The 19,188-nt window shown below is 41.6% G+C and overlaps 2 protein-coding genes across 2 annotated transcripts; both read right to left on the reverse strand.

The window, feature by feature from the left end:
- Positions 1-948: 948 nt before the first annotated feature.
- On the reverse strand, positions 949-12,230 carry gabpb2a (GA binding protein transcription factor subunit beta 2a). Its single transcript, XM_014177239.3, is given in 9 exon segments — positions 949-3,391; positions 3,393-3,572; positions 3,868-3,986; positions 4,808-4,978; positions 8,507-8,651; positions 9,052-9,246; positions 9,505-9,672; positions 9,865-9,972; positions 12,062-12,230. Coding segments are annotated over 8 exon segments (1,200 nt in total). The 5' UTR covers positions 12,062-12,230; the 3' UTR covers positions 949-3,277.
- Positions 12,231-17,134: 4,904 nt separating this feature from the next.
- On the reverse strand, positions 17,135-19,188 carry LOC106588347 (protein AF1q). Its single transcript, XM_014177235.3, has 2 exons — positions 19,022-19,188; positions 17,135-17,736 (listed from the first exon to the last, which is right to left on the reverse strand). Exon 2 carries the CDS (start codon positions 17,728-17,730, stop codon positions 17,464-17,466), a length of 267 nt encoding a protein of 88 aa, XP_014032710.1. The 5' UTR covers positions 17,731-17,736; positions 19,022-19,188; the 3' UTR covers positions 17,135-17,463.

Below are 19,188 nucleotides of genomic sequence, written 5' to 3' on the forward strand. Positions count from 1 at the left end.
CGGGAATTTTCCAAGCTGTTTAAAGGCACAGTCAAGTTAATGTACGTAAACTTCTGACCCAGTGGAATTGTGATAGTGAATTATAAGTGAAATAATCTGTAAACAATTGTTGGAAAAATTACTTGTGTCATGCACAAAGTAGATGTCCTAACCGACTTGCCAAAACTATAGTTTGTTAACAAGAAATTTGTGGAGTGGTTGAAAAACTAGTTTTAAATGACTCCAACCTAAGTGTATGTAAACTCCTGACTTCAACTGTATGCAAACAGGGGTTACAGCAGCAGGCAGAAATTACATACCAGAAGCATCTATTACACAGGTTATTGTAGGGTAATCTGAATGTTAATACAAAAAAAGCAGTTCTCCCTCGTATAAGAGTTTGCATTTATTGGATTCTTAAAAATAGTCCATAAACTTCTCTTGGAAGAAAAACAAAAAAAACACAATACAAAACTATCCTACATTTAGTTGTTACACATTCATTCTTGTGGCAAGACCATCGTTTCTTTTCTTCTCAAAACTGTCAAGAGGAAAGTCCCTGATAGTGTTCTGTCTACTGTATCCCATTAGAGATCTGGATTTGGTATATTCCATTGTAGTCTTTATATCAGAATGTTTTCAGATGCTTTATGGTAAAAGTCAGATCAGACAATCCAAAGCTTCACAATACAGGTGACTTCACTGCAGTGCCAGGAATAGCTGTGTGACATTGCAAATCCCAAACAGTTGGAGAATTTGGCCTACATGCATCAAATGAGGGAAGTTAAAGGAAAACTCTGCCCAAAACAAATATTTTGGTATTTGTTTCATCAGTCCATTGTTGAAAGAAATACCAAAAAGATCGTTTTGGGGTGTGGTTTTCCTTTAAAATGTGGTTGCGGGACACCAGTGTGTGAAGGATCTTGACTACAGTGAGGATATAGAATTAGAGAGTCTTTGAACCCAAGATCCACATAATTTGCTTGTATTTTATTTTCAATTATGTTATCCAGGTAGGCAGTACAAGTGAAATATCACCTTACATAAATGAGTTAGAAAAAGGAATGCATTTAATAAAGCTTCAACGTCACCATGTGATACTCTACAGTCGTTTCACTTTCTGTATTAGCAGCAAATCGACTCATTTGAGGGTAAGAAATATAGATATGATCCCTGTTCAATTTCATTTCACAGACCAGATCAGTCTGTTAGTGTAGTGCCACCTGCTGGTCAATATGGAACAATGTCTAAAACAAAAAAGGAGGAAATGGTACAGAGCCACCAGTTCTCCATCTCTGAGAAGACCGAAGTTATTCAACAAAACACTTCAAAGCATGTTCCAGATACCAGTTGTAACATTTTAAAAAGGTAGTTTCATAGTTTTTAAATCAAAGCAAGCAAAGTCCACACTAAGTCATTCATGGCTCGGTCAAGTGCCCTTAACTGTGAGAGCAGTAGCGATAAACCCGTCAAATCATGGTAAATGGAATTATTTAATAATTTGGTGCATACATGTTCACCTATACAATCTGGCAAAGAGATGCTAAACTAAAAAGGGACGATGTGCTTAGAACTCATAGGCAGTCCACATTCCAAAGCATTCAGATACACTTAAAAATACAATTTTATATGTACATAATAAAAAGGCTTGCTGAGAGCTTATAAAAAAATATCATACTCGTGGAGAACATCGACTTCTCAAAGGAAGAAAGCGGTCTAAGTTTACAATGGGTGAGTGGAGACCGCCATAGGAACGGTATTCCAGCAAAACAGCAGGCCTCTTCCGCCAAGTAAAGAGGTTGTCTGAGGGGATTTCAATTCTGAAACGCAAAACTGTGTGGTGTATTTCACCCACCCAATTAGCCATGGTGGAAAATTAATTATACAAGATGTACTCTCAAAAACTGACCAAGGATCAGTGTACATAAACGTTATTTTAATGTTCAAATTGGTGTGTGTGTGTGTTAATATCTGTCGCTCAACATGGTTAAACTCAAATTGTTGTTAGACCCACTAAAGTCATTTTAAACCTGGGCAAGAGCATCCGATACATCAGAACTTCAGATCCACAATCTGAACTCTAATTTCAGTGGAAATCCCATTGACGTCAACGCAAAATGTAGGCACAACTTAAATCAGCTTTGGCATCTCAAGTTTAGATTGGGCCCTTAGTGAATAGCAGGCAGAGATTACTTTCCTATAACACCCTTCAACCCTGAGAGATGAATGTTAACCCAGAAGTTGTCCACATTCTCATTCAGTTTGGGAGAAGACAAAAACGGCACAGTAATTGTAGCAGAAACAAGTGCCGGGACATGAGAAATAGTCATTGTCAGAAGGACACAGCAATCTGAAAGCCTTATTCCTGCCTGTCTCCAGCTTTGGGGAGTGGGACTCCTAGTGATTAAAGCCACAGGGGCCTTGAAACGGGAGGAGGTTATTCTTTGTATTGACATCGGGGGGGGGGGGGGGGGTTGTGGCTTTTGCAACAGTAAACCTATAATCACCGCTGCACTCGAAGTGGCACGGACCATAACAACCACAGAGGACAAAGCTAACGTGGTGCCATGAAAGTCAAAACACTGCAATTCCCAACTTTGAAACAATTCCTTATTACATTGTGAATGCGGAGTCCAATAAATGCTGGGAATGACTGTTGCCAACTGCATGCCCTGTCATTTGTCCTGTAAGACGATTCTTTTCAAATAGGTATTCTTAAATACAATTCCCATTGCAGTGGAGCCCATGATGGTGGGTGGCAGGATGGAGGAGTGAGGCAGAGGGCAACTTAAGACCTGAAGGAACTGAACAAAAACAAACAAAGTGTTCTCTCCACAGGGTGGTCCTCTGGCACCATGGATGGACATGTCTTGGAAATCTTATGATATGTAGTTGGCAACATGAAAATGTATTTCCCACACCATTGACATGTCTCAGACACCATAGACAGAGACTGAGTGACCCGTTTCTCTCAGACAGCATATCCGTTTTTCAGGCAAGAAACCTTATCCACAGGCTGAGCAGGTCCCATTCCGGCTCCTCAACCAACCTGTGACACACCTCCTCCTATTCAGCTCATCACGTCGCTACTTGTTAAAAAAAAAAAAAAACATGATTGAGGGAGAGAAAAATAAAAACTACTGAAACGGCAGAAAGAGTAAGTAAATATAGTACAAAAACAAAACATAAGAAAATCAGAAGGGGAAAAACTTAGAGCTATGAAAACGCTGATAGCCTGCCCGGTCGCCTGAGTTCGTGTCCATTTCTCCTTCCATCAGTGACATCAGTCTGTCTGATGTTATGAGATGACCTCGGTGTGGGAGGGCACCGACTCCACCAGCATCACCTGCTCCTCGGCCGAGTCCAGCTCCTCCGTCTTGATGATGATGTCTCCCTCCTGGAGCACCACCACCCTCCTCCTCCTCCTCCTCCTCAACCACTTCCTCCTGCTCAGAGGTGCCGTTGGTATGGCTGTGCGACATGGCCTCCAGCTTCATGCGGTACTGCTCTGCTTCCTGCTCTTTGCACATCAGCTGCTGCCGGTACTCCTGGGCTTTCCGGTTGGCCTCCTGCAGCTGCCTCTGTAACTGCTCCTGGACAGATGGATGGAGAAGAGGAGAACGGGACAGAAAGGTCAGACAGAAAGGTCACACACTTGCACTTCACTTGTGCCAACTGCACAGTATCAAAGTACCAAAATTATCTAAAAGGGTTTGTTTTCTAACTTAAGCCACCCAAAAATGTCACAGCAGCATCTAGAATCTCTAGAGAAATATGCAATACAAAATAAATTAACATAACATTTTGCTTGAGTCAGAAACCAGTTAAATGGCAGAAGCATATGAGTTCAATGTGTTGCACAAGAGAAAATGTGTCCCCCCCGCCGACCGTGTCTCCAGACTCCATGTGGTTGGCCGAGGCCTCTAGTTTCCTCTTGCGGGCAGGCGGGGGCTGGGGTTCCTCCTCAACCACCTCCTCTATCACCTGATTGGCTGGCATCGCCAACACTGCAAATCAACAGACAACAACTCAGAGCCTAAAGGAACATAGTATCGAACAGGACTATTAGGTTAATTAATAAACTACATTAATGACGAAGTAGTACACAATGTCCTACAAAGGAACTAGAACAAAACGATCTGCCAGAAAGCTAAAAACTGTTGTCTGCAAATACACGGTACAACACTGTCACAACAATAAGGTTTCTTGTAGGTTAAGTGAACATTCCACCATGTGGCTAAACTTACCTACCGCTTTAATGCTGCGTTCATAAAGTGAGAAGATGGTAATTACCAGTTGTGAAGTCACAAATACTGGTTGGATGCATTCACGTTCTTTGAAGTCGTTGAGAAAGGCCGATTGGCTAATGGCCAACAATCTGTGTCAACCATATTAACAGATTTATAAAAAAACTTTTGTTGTTGCATTTAACTGACAAATACTGTTAGAGGTCATTTCCTTATTAGGTGACGTCAGAGGTAAGCATGTGGGAAAGGTCAGAGCTGAGGGATGACAGACAAGTTTCCTACTAGTAATTACCAGTTGGAGGGGCGATAGTGGATTTTCCCAGTCGTACAGTATGTGGTAAGACCACCTTCCCACTTGGTTATGAATGCAGCATTAGAACACCAAGTGCTGGTTTCCCAGACCCAGAAAAAGCCTACTCCTAGACTCAAAACAGCTATCAATTGAGATTCTCCACTGAGCATGCTTTTTCAGTCCGAGAGTAGGGTCCAAGAAACTGTTCCCAAATGGATAGAGGCTATGGGAAGTGGCTACAGGCTGAAATGCGCATTGTTAAGTGACCAAAAGTGAGACGTTCTCTTACTCTGTTGTCCATGCTGCATGGTGACAAAGAATGGCTGACCAAGCCCTCCAGTCTGCAGGTTACCGTGTTGGTCGGTCACTATGGTGATAACCCTTTGACCTTGCTCGTTCACCATGTGCTGGATGCTGCCGGGGTCCAAAGAATTGGCTGCTATGGCTTCCTCCGAGTCACCTGCTGTCAGACAAGGGGTCAAACAGAGGGAGAGCGGGGGAAAAGGGTTAACTTTTAGTGTCGACCGTCGTTCTTGTATTAGGAAATAGTTCATGTTTAAGCCTATATACAGCACCAGTCAAAAGTTTGGACACCTACTCATTCAAGTGTTTCTGTATTTTTACAATGTTTATGTAGAATATCATCAAAACTATGAAATAACACATATCGAATGTAGTAAGCAAAAAAAAAGTGTTAAACAAATCCAAATCTATTTTAGATTCTTCAAAGTAGCCACCATTTGCCTTGACAGCTTTGCACACTCTTGTTATTCTCTAAACCAGCTTCACCCGGTAATGCTTTTCCAACAGTCTTGAAGGAGTTCCCACATATGCTGAGCACTTGTTGGCTGCTTTTCCATCACTCTGCGGTCCAACTCATCCCAAACCATCTCAATTGGGTTGAGGTCAGGTGATTGTGGAGGCCAGGTCTTCTGATGCAACACTCTATCACTCTCCTTCTTGGTCAAATAGCCCTTACACAGCCTGGAGGTGTGTTGGGTCATTGTCCTGTTGAAAAACAAATAATCCCACTAAGTGCAGAATTCTGTGCTAGCCATGCTGTTTAAGTGTGCCTTGAATTCTAAATAAATCACTGACAGTGTCACCAGCAAAGCACCCCAACACCTCCTCCATTCTTCCCGGTAGGAACCACACATGCGTAAATCATCCTTTCACCTACTCTGCGTCTCACGAAGACACAGCGGATGGAACCAAAAATCTCACATTTGGATTTCCATCACTCTAATGTCCATCTCTCGTGTTTCTTGGCCCAAGCAAGTCTTTTCTTCTTATTGGTGGCCTTCAGTAGTGGTTTCTTTGCAGCAATTCGACCATGAAGGCCTGATTCACAGTCTCCTATGAACAGTTGATGAGATGTGTCTGTTACTTGAACTCTGGAAAGCATTTATTTGGGCTGAAATTTCTGAGGCTAGTAACTCTAATGAACTCTGCAGCAGAGGTAACTCGGGGTCTTCCTTTCCTATAGCGGTCCTCATGAGAGCCAGTTTCATCATAGCGCTTGATGTTTTTGTGACTGCACTTGAAGTTCATGAAATTTTCCAGATTGACTTGACCTTCAGGGCTTTAAGGAATGATGGACTGTAGTATTTCTTTGCTTATTTGACCCGTTCTTGCCATAATATGGAATTGGTCTTCTACTAAATAGGGCCATCTTCTGTATACCTCCCCTACCTTGTCACAACTCAAGGAAAGAAATTCCACAAATTAACTTTTAACAAGGGACAACTGTTAATTTAAATGGATTCCAGATGACTACCTCATGAAAATGGTTGAGAGAATGCCAAGTGTGTAAAGCTGTCATCAAGGCAAAGGGTGGCTACTTTGAAGAATCTCAAATATATTTTGATTTGTTTAACACTTTTTTGGTTACTACATGATTCTATACGTGTTATTTCATAGTTTTGATGTCTTCACTATTATTCAACAATGTAGAAAATAGTACAAATAAAGAAACACTATTGTTGCAGCAATTTTGTCCCCGGTGAATTTGGAGATGTCACTTTATAGTAACAATCCTATTATACATAGCACAGTCCGCATCCGGAAGCAAATGAAAGTCCATTTTGACGTTAAACCAATATCATTCCTGCTTCCTATTGCCAGGAATCCCTCCTTTGCCCCCTCTAACCTTGACAACCCCTTTAAGCAATGGGGAGAGCTTGGGATCAATACAATAGGAGATCTCATACATACATACATACATACATACATACATACATACATACATACATACATGGACCGTTGCCTCCTTTAATTTGCTGAGGGAAAGTAACTTTTTCAGATACTTACAGATTAGAGAATGTTAGAAAACATCTTCCGACATTTGGAAACACTAAACCTTCCATGTTTGTCGGATGCATAAAAATGTGTCCCACCTCAGGCAAACTGATCTCTCATCTATATGACGCTTTTCAATCTGTTAGTGCACCTTCTACAGATGCCATTAAGACAAAATGGGAGGAAGAGCTAGGGACTACATTTCTGTGGCAGACTGGGAAGATAGCTTGGAGTATATCCACACCTGCTCCATTAACTCCAGACATCGTCTCATACAAGTCAAGGTATTACACAGATTACACTATTCCAAAACCAAACTGCATAGGATATTTCCTGATACATCCCCTATGTGTGATAAATGTCATGCTGTGAAGGGTCCAGTACTCCACTGCTTTGCCCTATGCTCTAACTTTTATGGTTGTTGGTGTGGAATTTTTTAGGATCCTCTCTGAAGTTCTGGACACTTAAATTGACCCAGACCCGCTTCTGATCATTCTGGGAGTGTCAGAAACCGTAAACAGATTAACCAACCCCCCAAAACAACTAGTCTCTTAAAGCCTCATTTCAGCAAAAAAAATGTATCTTGTTGTTTTGGAAAAGGAAGGAAGTTCCCTCTACCAAATTATGGATCAGCGATTTGGCAAACACTACACAGATATATTCTGAGCAATAAATGATCAACATTTTATCAAATCTGGCAGTCTCTCCTCTCTTATTTGGACCATTTGGTGCTGTGAATTTGTACATTTTAATGCACTCTCACTTGTGATATTTTAATCTACCCTTGGGCGACATGTGCTTGCCCGGGGGGGGGGTGGGATCCTCTTCCTGTATGTCGTATTTAGTTTGTACCTATAACTCTGGGTATTTTCGTATCCATCTGCTCTTTTATGTTTATATAAGAATTGCATACGTGTCTTTTCTATAAAATACCTATATACCATTCGTGTTCAATAAAAAATATTTGAACAAAAAAAAAGAAAACCCTGGAATGAGTAGGCGTGTTCAAACTATTGACTGGTACTGTACATATTTTGGACTGTACTTTGTGGCAGTCAACGTGTGGGCTCAATCTTCTCATTTAAATAAGCATTACATACAGAAGTAACAAGGTAAAGCGCAAAGGAATTGAAGCTGTGAGAAAGCATTTCCGTCTGATCGGTGAGAATCAATGTTTCTTTTCTGCATGACCTTTGATTCCCACATATATCACATTGTGGTCACTACCCCATTGTGTGGGACCACACAGCATCAGCAGACCCCATCAGTTTATGAGATCAGAGTGATAAAGGCCAGGGACTAGGCACTAGACTAGAGGAAACAACGAAGCGTCGGGCATTTTTCTCTGAGGCAGGGGGATCCTTGAACAGATGTAGCCGTTAACTGGAGAAACCAGGTCATTTTTACCCGACTGGCTGGCCTTTTCTTTCCATAACCAGTGGAGGCTACTGAGGGTAGGACGGCTCATAATAATGGCTGGAGCAAATGGAATGGTATCAAACACGTGGATCTATTTGATACCATTCCACTCATTCCGCTCCAGTCATTACCACGAGCCCGTCCTCCACAATCAAGGTGCCACCAACCTCCTGTGTTTTTAACATCCACAGACCAGTCATTTCAAATAGTATGAACCCTAGCCTAAGTGAAGGAGGTTTGGTGTCTGTGTGTTTATAAACCCAGTAGCTACCCGAGTTGATGTTGTTGAGGAGGTCCGCCAGGTTGACCACACCCCCCGGGAGCCCTGGGATGCCCTGGATGATAAACTGAGGCTGGGCCGAGCTCCCCGTCATGCCAGCTTCTGCGTTCATGTTCACCTGGTTCTGCATTCCCTCCTATAGACAAACATTGTCAACAACACTATCAGAGTACGTACGCATGTGTGTATGTATGTATCAGAGTACGTACGTATGTGACAGATTTCATACATGTATGTACGTACATGCTCTGATAGTATGTATTCTGACACACACAATAAGAGTTACTACAAACAAAGGAGAGGACAGTTGTGTAAAGACCTGTGGTGTATTGAAATAAGAAGCAATGCAAAAACATCTGTATCTGGATAATTATGTAAATGCATTGTAATCCTAAAGGAGCATACTGTCAAAGAAGTTTAAAATAAGAAACACATTTCTGGAGAAAGTCCTTAGGTACATTTGTCATTTTTGGAGTCTAGAATAGTGCATGGAAACCTTCTTTCAACAAGACTCCACATACAACTTAAGGTCTTACCTGTAGTAGGAGCATAAGGTCTGGATTCTGGATGTCTCCTGCGATGTCAAACGGCGTCTTATCGAATTTACTGAGAGCGTGAACATCGGCGCCATGTTTGACAAGCGTCTCTGCTACCCTTTGGTGGCCATTCTGGGCAGCCCAGTGGAGAGCAGTCATCTTCAGCATGTCTTTGGCATTAATGTCTGCTCCACTCTGTAGAGTGTGACCCAGGAGAAATGAAGGGGACAGGGTAAGACAGCTGGCAGATGACAGTTTTTCTGCTGTCTTCGCACATATATCCACTTTTTCTAGTGTACTTAAATTTAAGAAATGTTGGTCAGAGAAAGAGTAGGACTCTGTATCTGAAAATGGCCTCTGGTCAAAAGCAGTGCACTATATTAGGAATTGGCCAGTTCAGGCCCTAAACACACACAATAAAAAGCTAAAATCTTAGAGAAGAGACACGTGTACCCTGACTAATAGATCCACGATGACGTTGTGGCCCTCTGAAGCAGCCATGTGCAGAGGGGTCCTGTCCACTTTGGTTCGGGCATCCCTGCTGACGCCTGCCCTGAGCAGCACCTCGGCGGTGGAATAGTGTCCGTGTTGGGCGGCCAGGTGCAACGGAGATGTGCCCAGCTGCTCAGAGTGCCAAAGAGAAAGAGGGATAAAGAGTCAAACACCAGAAAGTTGAACCAGACTGGCACCTCAGACAATGTTTTACATTTAGATTACACAAACCAGTCAAAACCCTGGGGTGGGTAACACTAGTTAAACTGAAGCAGATAATGAAAATTACCCAGATAGAGAAGGTAAGAGAGGAATCATTACCCAGTCTGTGGTGAAGGGAGCCCCATTGGCCATGAGTGTCCTGACTTCATCGTCCTGGCCTTTCCGTGCGGCCTCAAGGAGCCGCTTCCCCAAATCCACCAGCGACATCTGAGACAACACAATTACAAAGATTGCTGTATTTGGCCCTGTGATTGTACACGTATGCAACTGTTGCAGTATGTTTACACTGTAACAGGTAGGCCTGCCTACCTGTTACAGCTCATGTAGTGTACACATAAATAGGGCCCTGTGTTTTGGTTAATCGTGTCACATTAACTGGATTTTAACCTTTTATCATCAAACTGTCCCCTTTTCTTTATGTCAGATGGTCCAGCATCATCCTCAGAGAATTGCTTTAATCTTTGGTCTAATTCTCTTTTCTGAAAAAGACTTAAAATAAAAGGTTAAAATCCAGGTCATATGACATGATTTACCAAAACACAGGGCCCTACTTAAGTATGTACTTTTATGCCAACTTTTGAAACTCAATAATGGGTTAGGGTACTCATGCATTTTTGGCTAACTTAATCAAATGAGAGGACTCTGCCCTGTACATATAATTACAAATGTATTCGCTATGCTAGATTAATTTTGTTAAACAGAAATCACCATGGGAGTATTATAGTAGTAATGGAACTTACAACTTTGACTCATCACATATGCTGCGGTTACTGTTAATCATCCATCCTGTTTCCTAGTCACTTCACCCCTACCTATATGTAACATAATCTACGTCAATTACCTCGTACCTCTGCACATGGATTCGGTACTGGTTACCACATGTATATAACAAAGTTATCGCCTTACTCATTGTGTATTTATTCATCGTGTTACTATTTTTCTCTCTGCGTTGTTGGGAAGGGCACCTATGCATCTCACGGTTTGTCTACACCTGTTGTTTACGAAGCATGTGACAAATAAAATGTGGTTCGATTTACATCTTGGCGTTAGTAATGTAAGAAATCAATCGTGAAATAGACCAAAAAAACACGGCAGCAAAGGGGGCGCGCGTTCATTCTGTGGAGTGTCTAGGATACACGTCTCTGGAGAAGAAACTGGTTTTTATTGTTGCTGCAGACTCGTGCAATTTAGGCGAATGAGTCGAGCCAATCCCGGATACATGCTTATCAGACGTCCCATTTGAGCACAACACAATTCATGTTGTAAAGTAACGAAGTTAGTGGTTATGCTACAGATCTAACGTACATCACTCGAAACCCTTTGTTATCGCTCAATGTTGATATGAGTGATGGTAGTTTTCCATAACGTCCAACAGGGAATAATAGGCTAGTTATACTGTTGAAAATCGCAGGTATGCATCCGTAAACAATCACGCAGTGTGTTGTTGGACACAAAGTAAAACGTGATTAGCTTGATGTGCACTTTTTTGGTTGTCGTTATATTGTAGCTAGCTGGTTGGTTTACTATTACTACATCATGAAAGCCCACTATAAGATGGGGCTCTCTTCATAGCAAAAGCGTGAGGATGGAGACGATGAGTAGCCATCTTATACGCCTCGGTGGGGAAAACGAACAAGAGGCGGCCATGTGTTACATTATCCGTTAAATCATTCACCTACATTATTTAACAACCACGAACGACATTTAAATACATGACAGGAAACTCTTTGATATTAAGTTGTTGGTTTTCCGGGGGAAGTCAGAAATTCCTATTTTACACGAAGAGAAAAAACTACTTCCACATCCGGTTAACAACAGCATTCTTTCTCGCACGCTTCATCAAATGGTTTCGCGCAATTTTTCAGATTTTAAACGATCGATTAATTCACAATTGCTTTTTGTCAAAGAGATGCCATCACCTTTACCGTGCGAGTATTTATACAATCTCCTATGAGCCTGATGGCGCCAGGTTTGTTATCTAACCAACCATGTAGCTAGTTAGCTAACGTTCGCAAGCAATAACTTCATATACTGGCTACGTTAACGACACTTAAAGTATGAACACACACTTTCAAGAAATTGGAAACTTCTACAAACTGTTTTGTGCGCGTGATTAATGTGGATTTTCGCACAATGTCCCAACTTCGAAACTACCACGTTGCTGTGTTACTCGGTCTCGTAACTAGCCAGAGCTAAGATAGTTAGCTGTTATTAAAGTTATCCAGGCATTAGCTAACGTTAGCTAGCTGGAGGCGGAATCCCGAATGGACGCAAGCTAACGTTGTGTAGTTCTTACCTCAATACGGCTTCAAATGAATGCTCTTAGGCTGCAGACGTAAGTTCCTTGACTTTACCCAATTATTTTGAATGTTCTCCTCACCTTAGATAATGAAAATAAATTATATTTTTGTATTTAAACGGATACAAAGATGGCGGCAACTCGACACCGGAGGTGGAAATCGAGCTTTTTGAACCCTCTTGTGGGCGGGCGAATGAAAAAGTAGCAAGCCCTTCAATGGCCAATTAACCCATTACTGTAAAAAGGCGATACTGAATTAACGCTGTAAAAAAAATATGAACGCAACTTGTAAAGTGTTTGTCCCATGTTTCATGAGCTGAATTAAAAGATCCCAGACATTTTCCATGTGCACAAAAAGCTTATTTCTCTCAAATTTTGGGCACAAATTTGTTTACATCCTTGTTAGTGAGCGTTTCTCCTTTGCCATGATAATCCATCCCCCGGCCAGGTGTGGCATATAAAGAAGCTGATTAAAAAGCATGATCATTACACATGTGCACCTTATGCTGGGGACAATAAAAGGCCACTCTAACATGTGCAGTTTTGTCACGCAAAACAATACCACAATGTCTCAAATTTTGAGGGAGCGTGCAATTGGCATGCTGACTGCAGAAATGTCCACCAGGACTGTTGCCAGATAATTTAATGTTCATTTCTCTGCCACCTCCGTCGTTTCAGAGAATTTGTGAGTATGTCCAACCGGCCTCACAACTGCGGACCACGTGTTTTCTGATGTCAACCTTGTGAACAGAGTGCCCCATGGTGGCGGTGGGGTTATTTTTTTTATTTCACCTTTATTTAAACAGGTAGGCTAGTTGAGAACAAGTTCTAATTTACAACTGTGACCTGGCCAAGATAAAGCAAAGCAGTGCAACACAAACAACAACACAGAGTTACACATGGAATAAACAAACATACAGTCAATAATACAATAGAAAAAGTATATATACAGTGTGTGCAAATAAGGGAGGTAAGGCAATAAATAGGCCATAGTGGCAAAATAATTACAATATAGCAATTAAGCACTGGAGTGATAGATGTGCAGAAGATGAGTGCAGGTAGAGATACTGAGGTGCAAAGAAGCAAAATAAATAACAGTGTGGGGATGAGGTTGTTGGATGGGCTATTTACAGATGGGCTATGTACAGGTGCAGTGATCTGTGAGCTGCTGACAGCTGGTGCTTAAAGTTAGTGAGGGAGATATGTGTCTCCAGCTTCAGTGATTTTTGCAGTTCGTTCCAGTCATTGGCAGCAGAGAACTGGACGGAAAAGCAGCCAAAGGAGGAATTGGCTTTGGGGGTGACCAGTGAAATACACCTGCTGGAGCGCGTGCTACGGGTGGGTGCTGCTATGGTGACCATTAAGCTGAGTTAAGGTGCGGCTTTACCTAGCAAAAACGTATAGATGACCTGGAGCCAGTGGGTTTGGCGACGAATATGAAGCGAGGGCCAGCCAACGAAAGCATACAGGTCATAGTGGTGGGTAGTATAAGGGGCTTTGGTGACAAAACGGATGGCACTGTGATAGACTGCATCCAATTTGCTGAGTAGAGTGTTGGAGGCTATTTTGTAAATGACATTGCAGAAGTCAAGGATCGATAGGATAGTCAGTTTTACGAGGGTATGTTTGGCAGCATGAGTGAAGGATGCTTTATTGTGAAATAGGAAGCCGACTCTAGATTTCATTTTGGACTGGAGATGCTTAATGTGAGTCTGGAAGGAGAGTTTACAGTCTAACCAGACACCTAGGTATTTGTAGTTGTCCACATATTCTAAGTCAGAACCGTCCAGAGTAGTGATGCTGGACGGGTGGGCAGGTGTGGGCAGCGATTGGTTGAAGAGCATGCATTTAGTTTTACTTGCATTTAAGAGCAGTTGGCCACGGAAGGAGAGTTGTATGGCATTGAAGCTCGTCTGGAGGTTCGTTAACACAGTGTCCAAAGAAGGGCCAGAAGTATACAGAATGGTGTCTGCGTAGAGGTAGATCAGAGAATCACCAGCAGCAAGAGCGACATCATTGATATATACAGAGAAAAGAGTCGGCCTGAGGATTAAACCCTGTGGCACCCCCATAGAGACTGCCAGAGGTCCGGACAACAGGCCCTCCGATTTGACACACTGAACTCTATCAGAGAAGTAGTTGGTGAACCAGGCGAGGCAGTCATTTGAGAAACCAAGGCTGTTGAGTCTGCCGATAAGAATGTGGTGATTGACAGAGTCGAAAGCCTTGGCCAGGTCGATGAATACGGCTGCACAGTATTGTCTCTTATCGATGGCGGTTATGATATCATTTAGGACCTTGAGTGTGGCAGAGGTGCACCCATGACCAGCTCGGAAAGCAGATTGCATAGCGTAGAAGGTACGGTGGGATTTGAAATGGTCGGTGATCTGTTTGTTAACTTGGCTTTTGAAGACCTTAGAAAGGCAGGGTAGGATAGATATAGGTCTGTAGCAGTTTGGGTTATGGTATGAGCAGGCATAAGCTATGGACAATGAACACAATTGCATTTTATCTATTCCAAGTTGAATGCACAGAAATACGAAAATGAGATCCAGAGGCCCATTTTTTTTAAAGGTATCTGTGACCAACAGATGCATATCTGTATTCCCAATCGTGAAATCCATAGATTAGGGCCTAATTTATTTAATTCAATTGACTGATTTCCTCATATGAACTGTAACTCAGTAAAATTGTTGCATGTTGCGTTTATAATTTTGTTGAGTATATATCAGCGCTCATGATAAGACCTGCATCCCTTCACCAAGCTATAATATATAGGGTTTTAAAGCATGTTTGCGAGGGAAAATTCGGTCCTGCACACTTTGAGCAGCACTCTTTATTCGCCGACAGTTAGGCCTATTTCTAATGGATATTTGTTTTATTTGCTAGGATACTTACTCAGATGTTTGGCATAGTTTCTGTCTGATTAATAGCCCCATTTTTATGATCTAATAGGCTGTTTTTATACTAGCTGCTAGTAGCCTAGGCCAGTGGTTCCCAAACTGTGGGGCGTGCCCCCCTAGGGGTCAGGCCCCCCCCCCCCCCCCTCATGGTGATGTTGGCTAGCAAAGCTCATGCATAGAAACACGTCATCAGGTCTAATGGTCGTCTCGCGCTGAACTGCACATGTGCAGGCCGTCAAATCAAAGGCACTCCTTTGATATAAAGTTGTTTAAAAAAAAATAGTAAGTGTCACCTTCACGAGGTTGGAGTAATAACATGTTCAACTACTTAAAACATTGGCTTGAATCTAGGTTCTGCCTTTAGATTTTGAGAAGGAATACTTTTCCACTTCTCTCATTGACTTCTCAAACCAGGACCTGGTCTGTTTCGCAAGCGTCCCCGGAAGTCTCTAGATGTTGCGCATCTGGGTTTAGAAACTCTGGGGTGTAATGACACTTGCCTAGGTAGGCCTTTTAAGATCCCCAAAAATGGTTAACCCTTATTGGAGCAGTGGTTAGCAGGTCTGGTCTGTCTACTGGCTGGGAAACCTGGGTACGAGACATGCAAGTGATGTTCCAATGTCACAGTTCGCAATAATCGCTACTGTGAAATAGCTGTCAGCTATTCCTTTATGATTCATTGTACAAATGCAATAAACCAATGCAATTAACTAAATACTGGTATGTCAATATCTACGGTTATACAGTAACTACTGTGAAACTGAACAATGTAAAACCAATTAATAAAAACGTTAAACGTTTTACCAATTTCTGTCTGATGTGTCAGTGTAAGTAAATGGGCTACAATGAATACTAATGTGCAGTGCACCTAGGTATTTTAATCAAAGTGTATTGTTCACAGAGGCTACTATTGTATGAAACCTGTAGCATTGTTGTATACCAAATCCCCCAAAAGAAGCTGTTGGAAGGATTATTCCAATAAGAATCCTGGAAAAGCTATTCGTTTTGGATAAGTAAACTATATATTTTATTGGGTGTCGAAGGACAAAACAGGAGTCCATAGCCTACTTTGGCTGTTGGTGTTTAAGAAGCTTCTAGAAGATTGACCTCACTTTATTTTTTTAACAACACCTCCCGTTCACATAAACTGTACATTTTATGCCTACAAGGTGCATGGCCGTTTCTACACTGAAGCCGGTTTGACGAGACATCTCGAACCTACGACATGTTTTTGTACGTGAAATGTGACGTTCATTTCTCCATTTATTTCAAAAGAAGCAAATAGTGATTCATGGTGAGATATCGCTTCAAACAAATGCTGCATGTTTAAGCCCTTTCGTTGGAGATTATTTCTCACAGGAAACAAAGTGGATTGATATGCACAGGATATCTTCATTTATTTCAGAAAAGTCAAGACAAAGTATGATGAGTCACATTTGGGAATTTACTGCTCATTGTACAATCTCACAAAAAAGTTAGCTTTATGATTACAAGTATCCAGTTAGAACTACGGTACTTTCAGGAACACTTGCAACATCAGTCTTGACAATTAAAAACATGTATTTCCCTTTTTTTCATTAAGCATTTCCATCCATTATTTCCTTGACATTCAAACTAAACATCAGACAGTGCAGAAAATAAAGTCTATGCAGAAAATAAAGAAAACAGTTGGCCAGCTCTGCATTTGCACAACTTGCATTGTGGAATCTAACATTTACCCTCAGTCATTGCACTCAGTTGAGGCCTACTCAGGGCAGCCTGAAAGCAGCATACTTAATAAATAAAATTCATTGGGTGGGTTTGAGCCAGTCAGTTCACTGTCTGAAACAAATCACAAGGCAACCAATACAAAGCGCAAAAGACAGTCATGTTTGTGGCTCCCTAAGTGCTTGTACAATATCTGTTCTGTGTGGAGGTGCTTTGCTTTACTTTCTCCTTCTTATACATACTACACGCGGACACTCCAAGGCTCAGGTTGGCACTACCCTTCAAGGTTGTTTTAGGTCAAGGGAAAGAATTTTCACTAAGTTCAAATGAGGCAGCACTTTGCATTTGTTAGTGTTCAAAAATATGATGTAGCGTACTCAAGTCACCTCACAAATGATGAATGTGTAAGTCCTTAATTAATGTGAGACAGAAGCCTTGCAGTCAGTATGCAATGGGACTATTTATATTCATTTAAAGGCTGACCTTGTTTCCATTTCTACCTAGTTATGTTCGTTGACATTAGCCAATCGAGTCATGTAGCCCGCATGGGGAGGAAACCTAAGCAGAAGTGCCTATACTGTCATTCACAGTGCCAGTCACCTGCAAGTTAAAACATTTACCCTTAATCCTTTCAGTATTATTAAGAGGCTATACAAAAAAAACACAGTACAGACTAATACAGATTCAGTACTTCTTGGGTGGACCAGAAACTTGACAAAAGCCATGGTTATTCAGATAGGGTGAGGAGAGGGAGGTTCTTATGACTGGGAGGCTGAGATGGGATGGTCCTCACAGAAGCAGGTTGAAGTCGAGGAGGTCGATGCTGGCGATAGGCTCTCTCCAGTAGTTGAAGGTGGTGTACTCTAACAATTCTGCCTCTTGCTGCTTCCTTTGCTTGGCTAGGGCGGCATTCTGTTTCTTGGTGGCCTTCTTGCTCTTCTTGGTTGGCTTGCTTTTGGTCACACCCAGGTCTTCCAGCTCGGATAGATCCGGGGCGGAGATGGGCTGTCTCCAGTAGAGGAAGGAGTCATACTCGCTGTTTGATTTCACCAGCATTTTTATCTGAATGTAAAAGAGGAATGAGGCCAAATTAAAATGTGATTTTCGGTCATAGCTTGAAATAGATTAGACATACATAGTGCTCTCATCTTAGTCTCTACTTATATTTCAACTCCACTTAGTAACCCAGCACTATGTCCCTATAATTTTGTATGGCTCCCTGATATTTTTTCATTCATTCCAAAGGGACCCTATACTGTAGATGTCATGGGTAGGAGATAACCTGAACGTTTTGGCTTGACTGGCTAAGATAAGTCTATGCCATTACATAAGAACCATTGGGCACAGGATTTAAGTAGCTTTTTCTTGAGATGTAGATTCAGGTCAATCCTTGTTGCTCATTTGGACCTAAGTGTTGGCAAACTGAAACAAACTAGGTTACATAAGCGTTCTGGTGATAGTGTTCTTTGTTCTAAAACCAAACATGGAAATGCTAGGCCTAGATTGCAATACCGTGGAGTCGCATATTTGTGAACATAACCTGATTAGGGATTCCTCGTAATCGGATCTAATCTTGAAATGTGTGTGGGATATATGCATAATACTTTTTGAACATTACTAAGTTAATTGTGACCACATAATTATAGGTTCCCCATGTGTGAATGTGAATTTCCTAAACCAAATCGTTCTTATCCAGTAGGGCATGCTTTTATGTAGAACTGTGAAATACTGATGAAGAGCATCAACGGTCTTCAATACCACACCCATTCGGCTACAGAGAAAATTCACCATATGACGTAAACATATAAAAGCATCATTGATGCCTATGATGGTGCAGTGGTCGACGCCCATGGGGCTTGAGAAATGACTGGTGATTTCGATTCGGACATCTATCTATTCTTAAATCATGTAAATATAGATTCTCTAATGACATCCCCTTTTTTGACGGCATGTCATCTGTGCGAACGATGGAGACTATTCCAGAAACTGGGTCATGCAGTCCTAAATATATCTGAGATAATGTGCCAAGAATTTACATACAATAAAACATGGCAAAACATTATATAGACACCATTGACATTCAATTCGGAAGTTACCCGTTTTTAATTGTGTTAATTTATATATTTGTATGTAAACAAGCTATCTGTCCTTGCCAGCGTAATGGACAAAATTAGGTTATAGGCTATTGTATTTTGTTTCTTTGGGAAATTGTTAAAATGGTTAATACTAACATTACTATTACAGGCTATAAAAAATACATAAACTTTCAGTATTGTTAGTTTAAGCTACATGTCATTCTGTATCCACTATCCAGCAAACGTGCCCTGAAAATAAAATATTATCTTACGTCTTGAGAAATTGTTCTTGGCTGACAAGGTCCTCTGTTTGTCGCAGGGTAGGCTCCACTGAGGTATAATAACAATGGTACGCTCGTGTTATGTGGCGATGCTGTAAAATCTTCGCCCACAAGCCAGTTTTTTCAGCACCAGGGACAACCACTCCCACACTGTGACG

The sequence above is a fragment of the Salmo salar genome, chromosome 27 (assembly GCF_965601325.2).
Source record: "Salmo salar chromosome 27, fSalSal1, whole genome shotgun sequence".
Classification (NCBI taxonomy): Eukaryota; Metazoa; Chordata; class Actinopteri; order Salmoniformes; family Salmonidae; genus Salmo; species Salmo salar.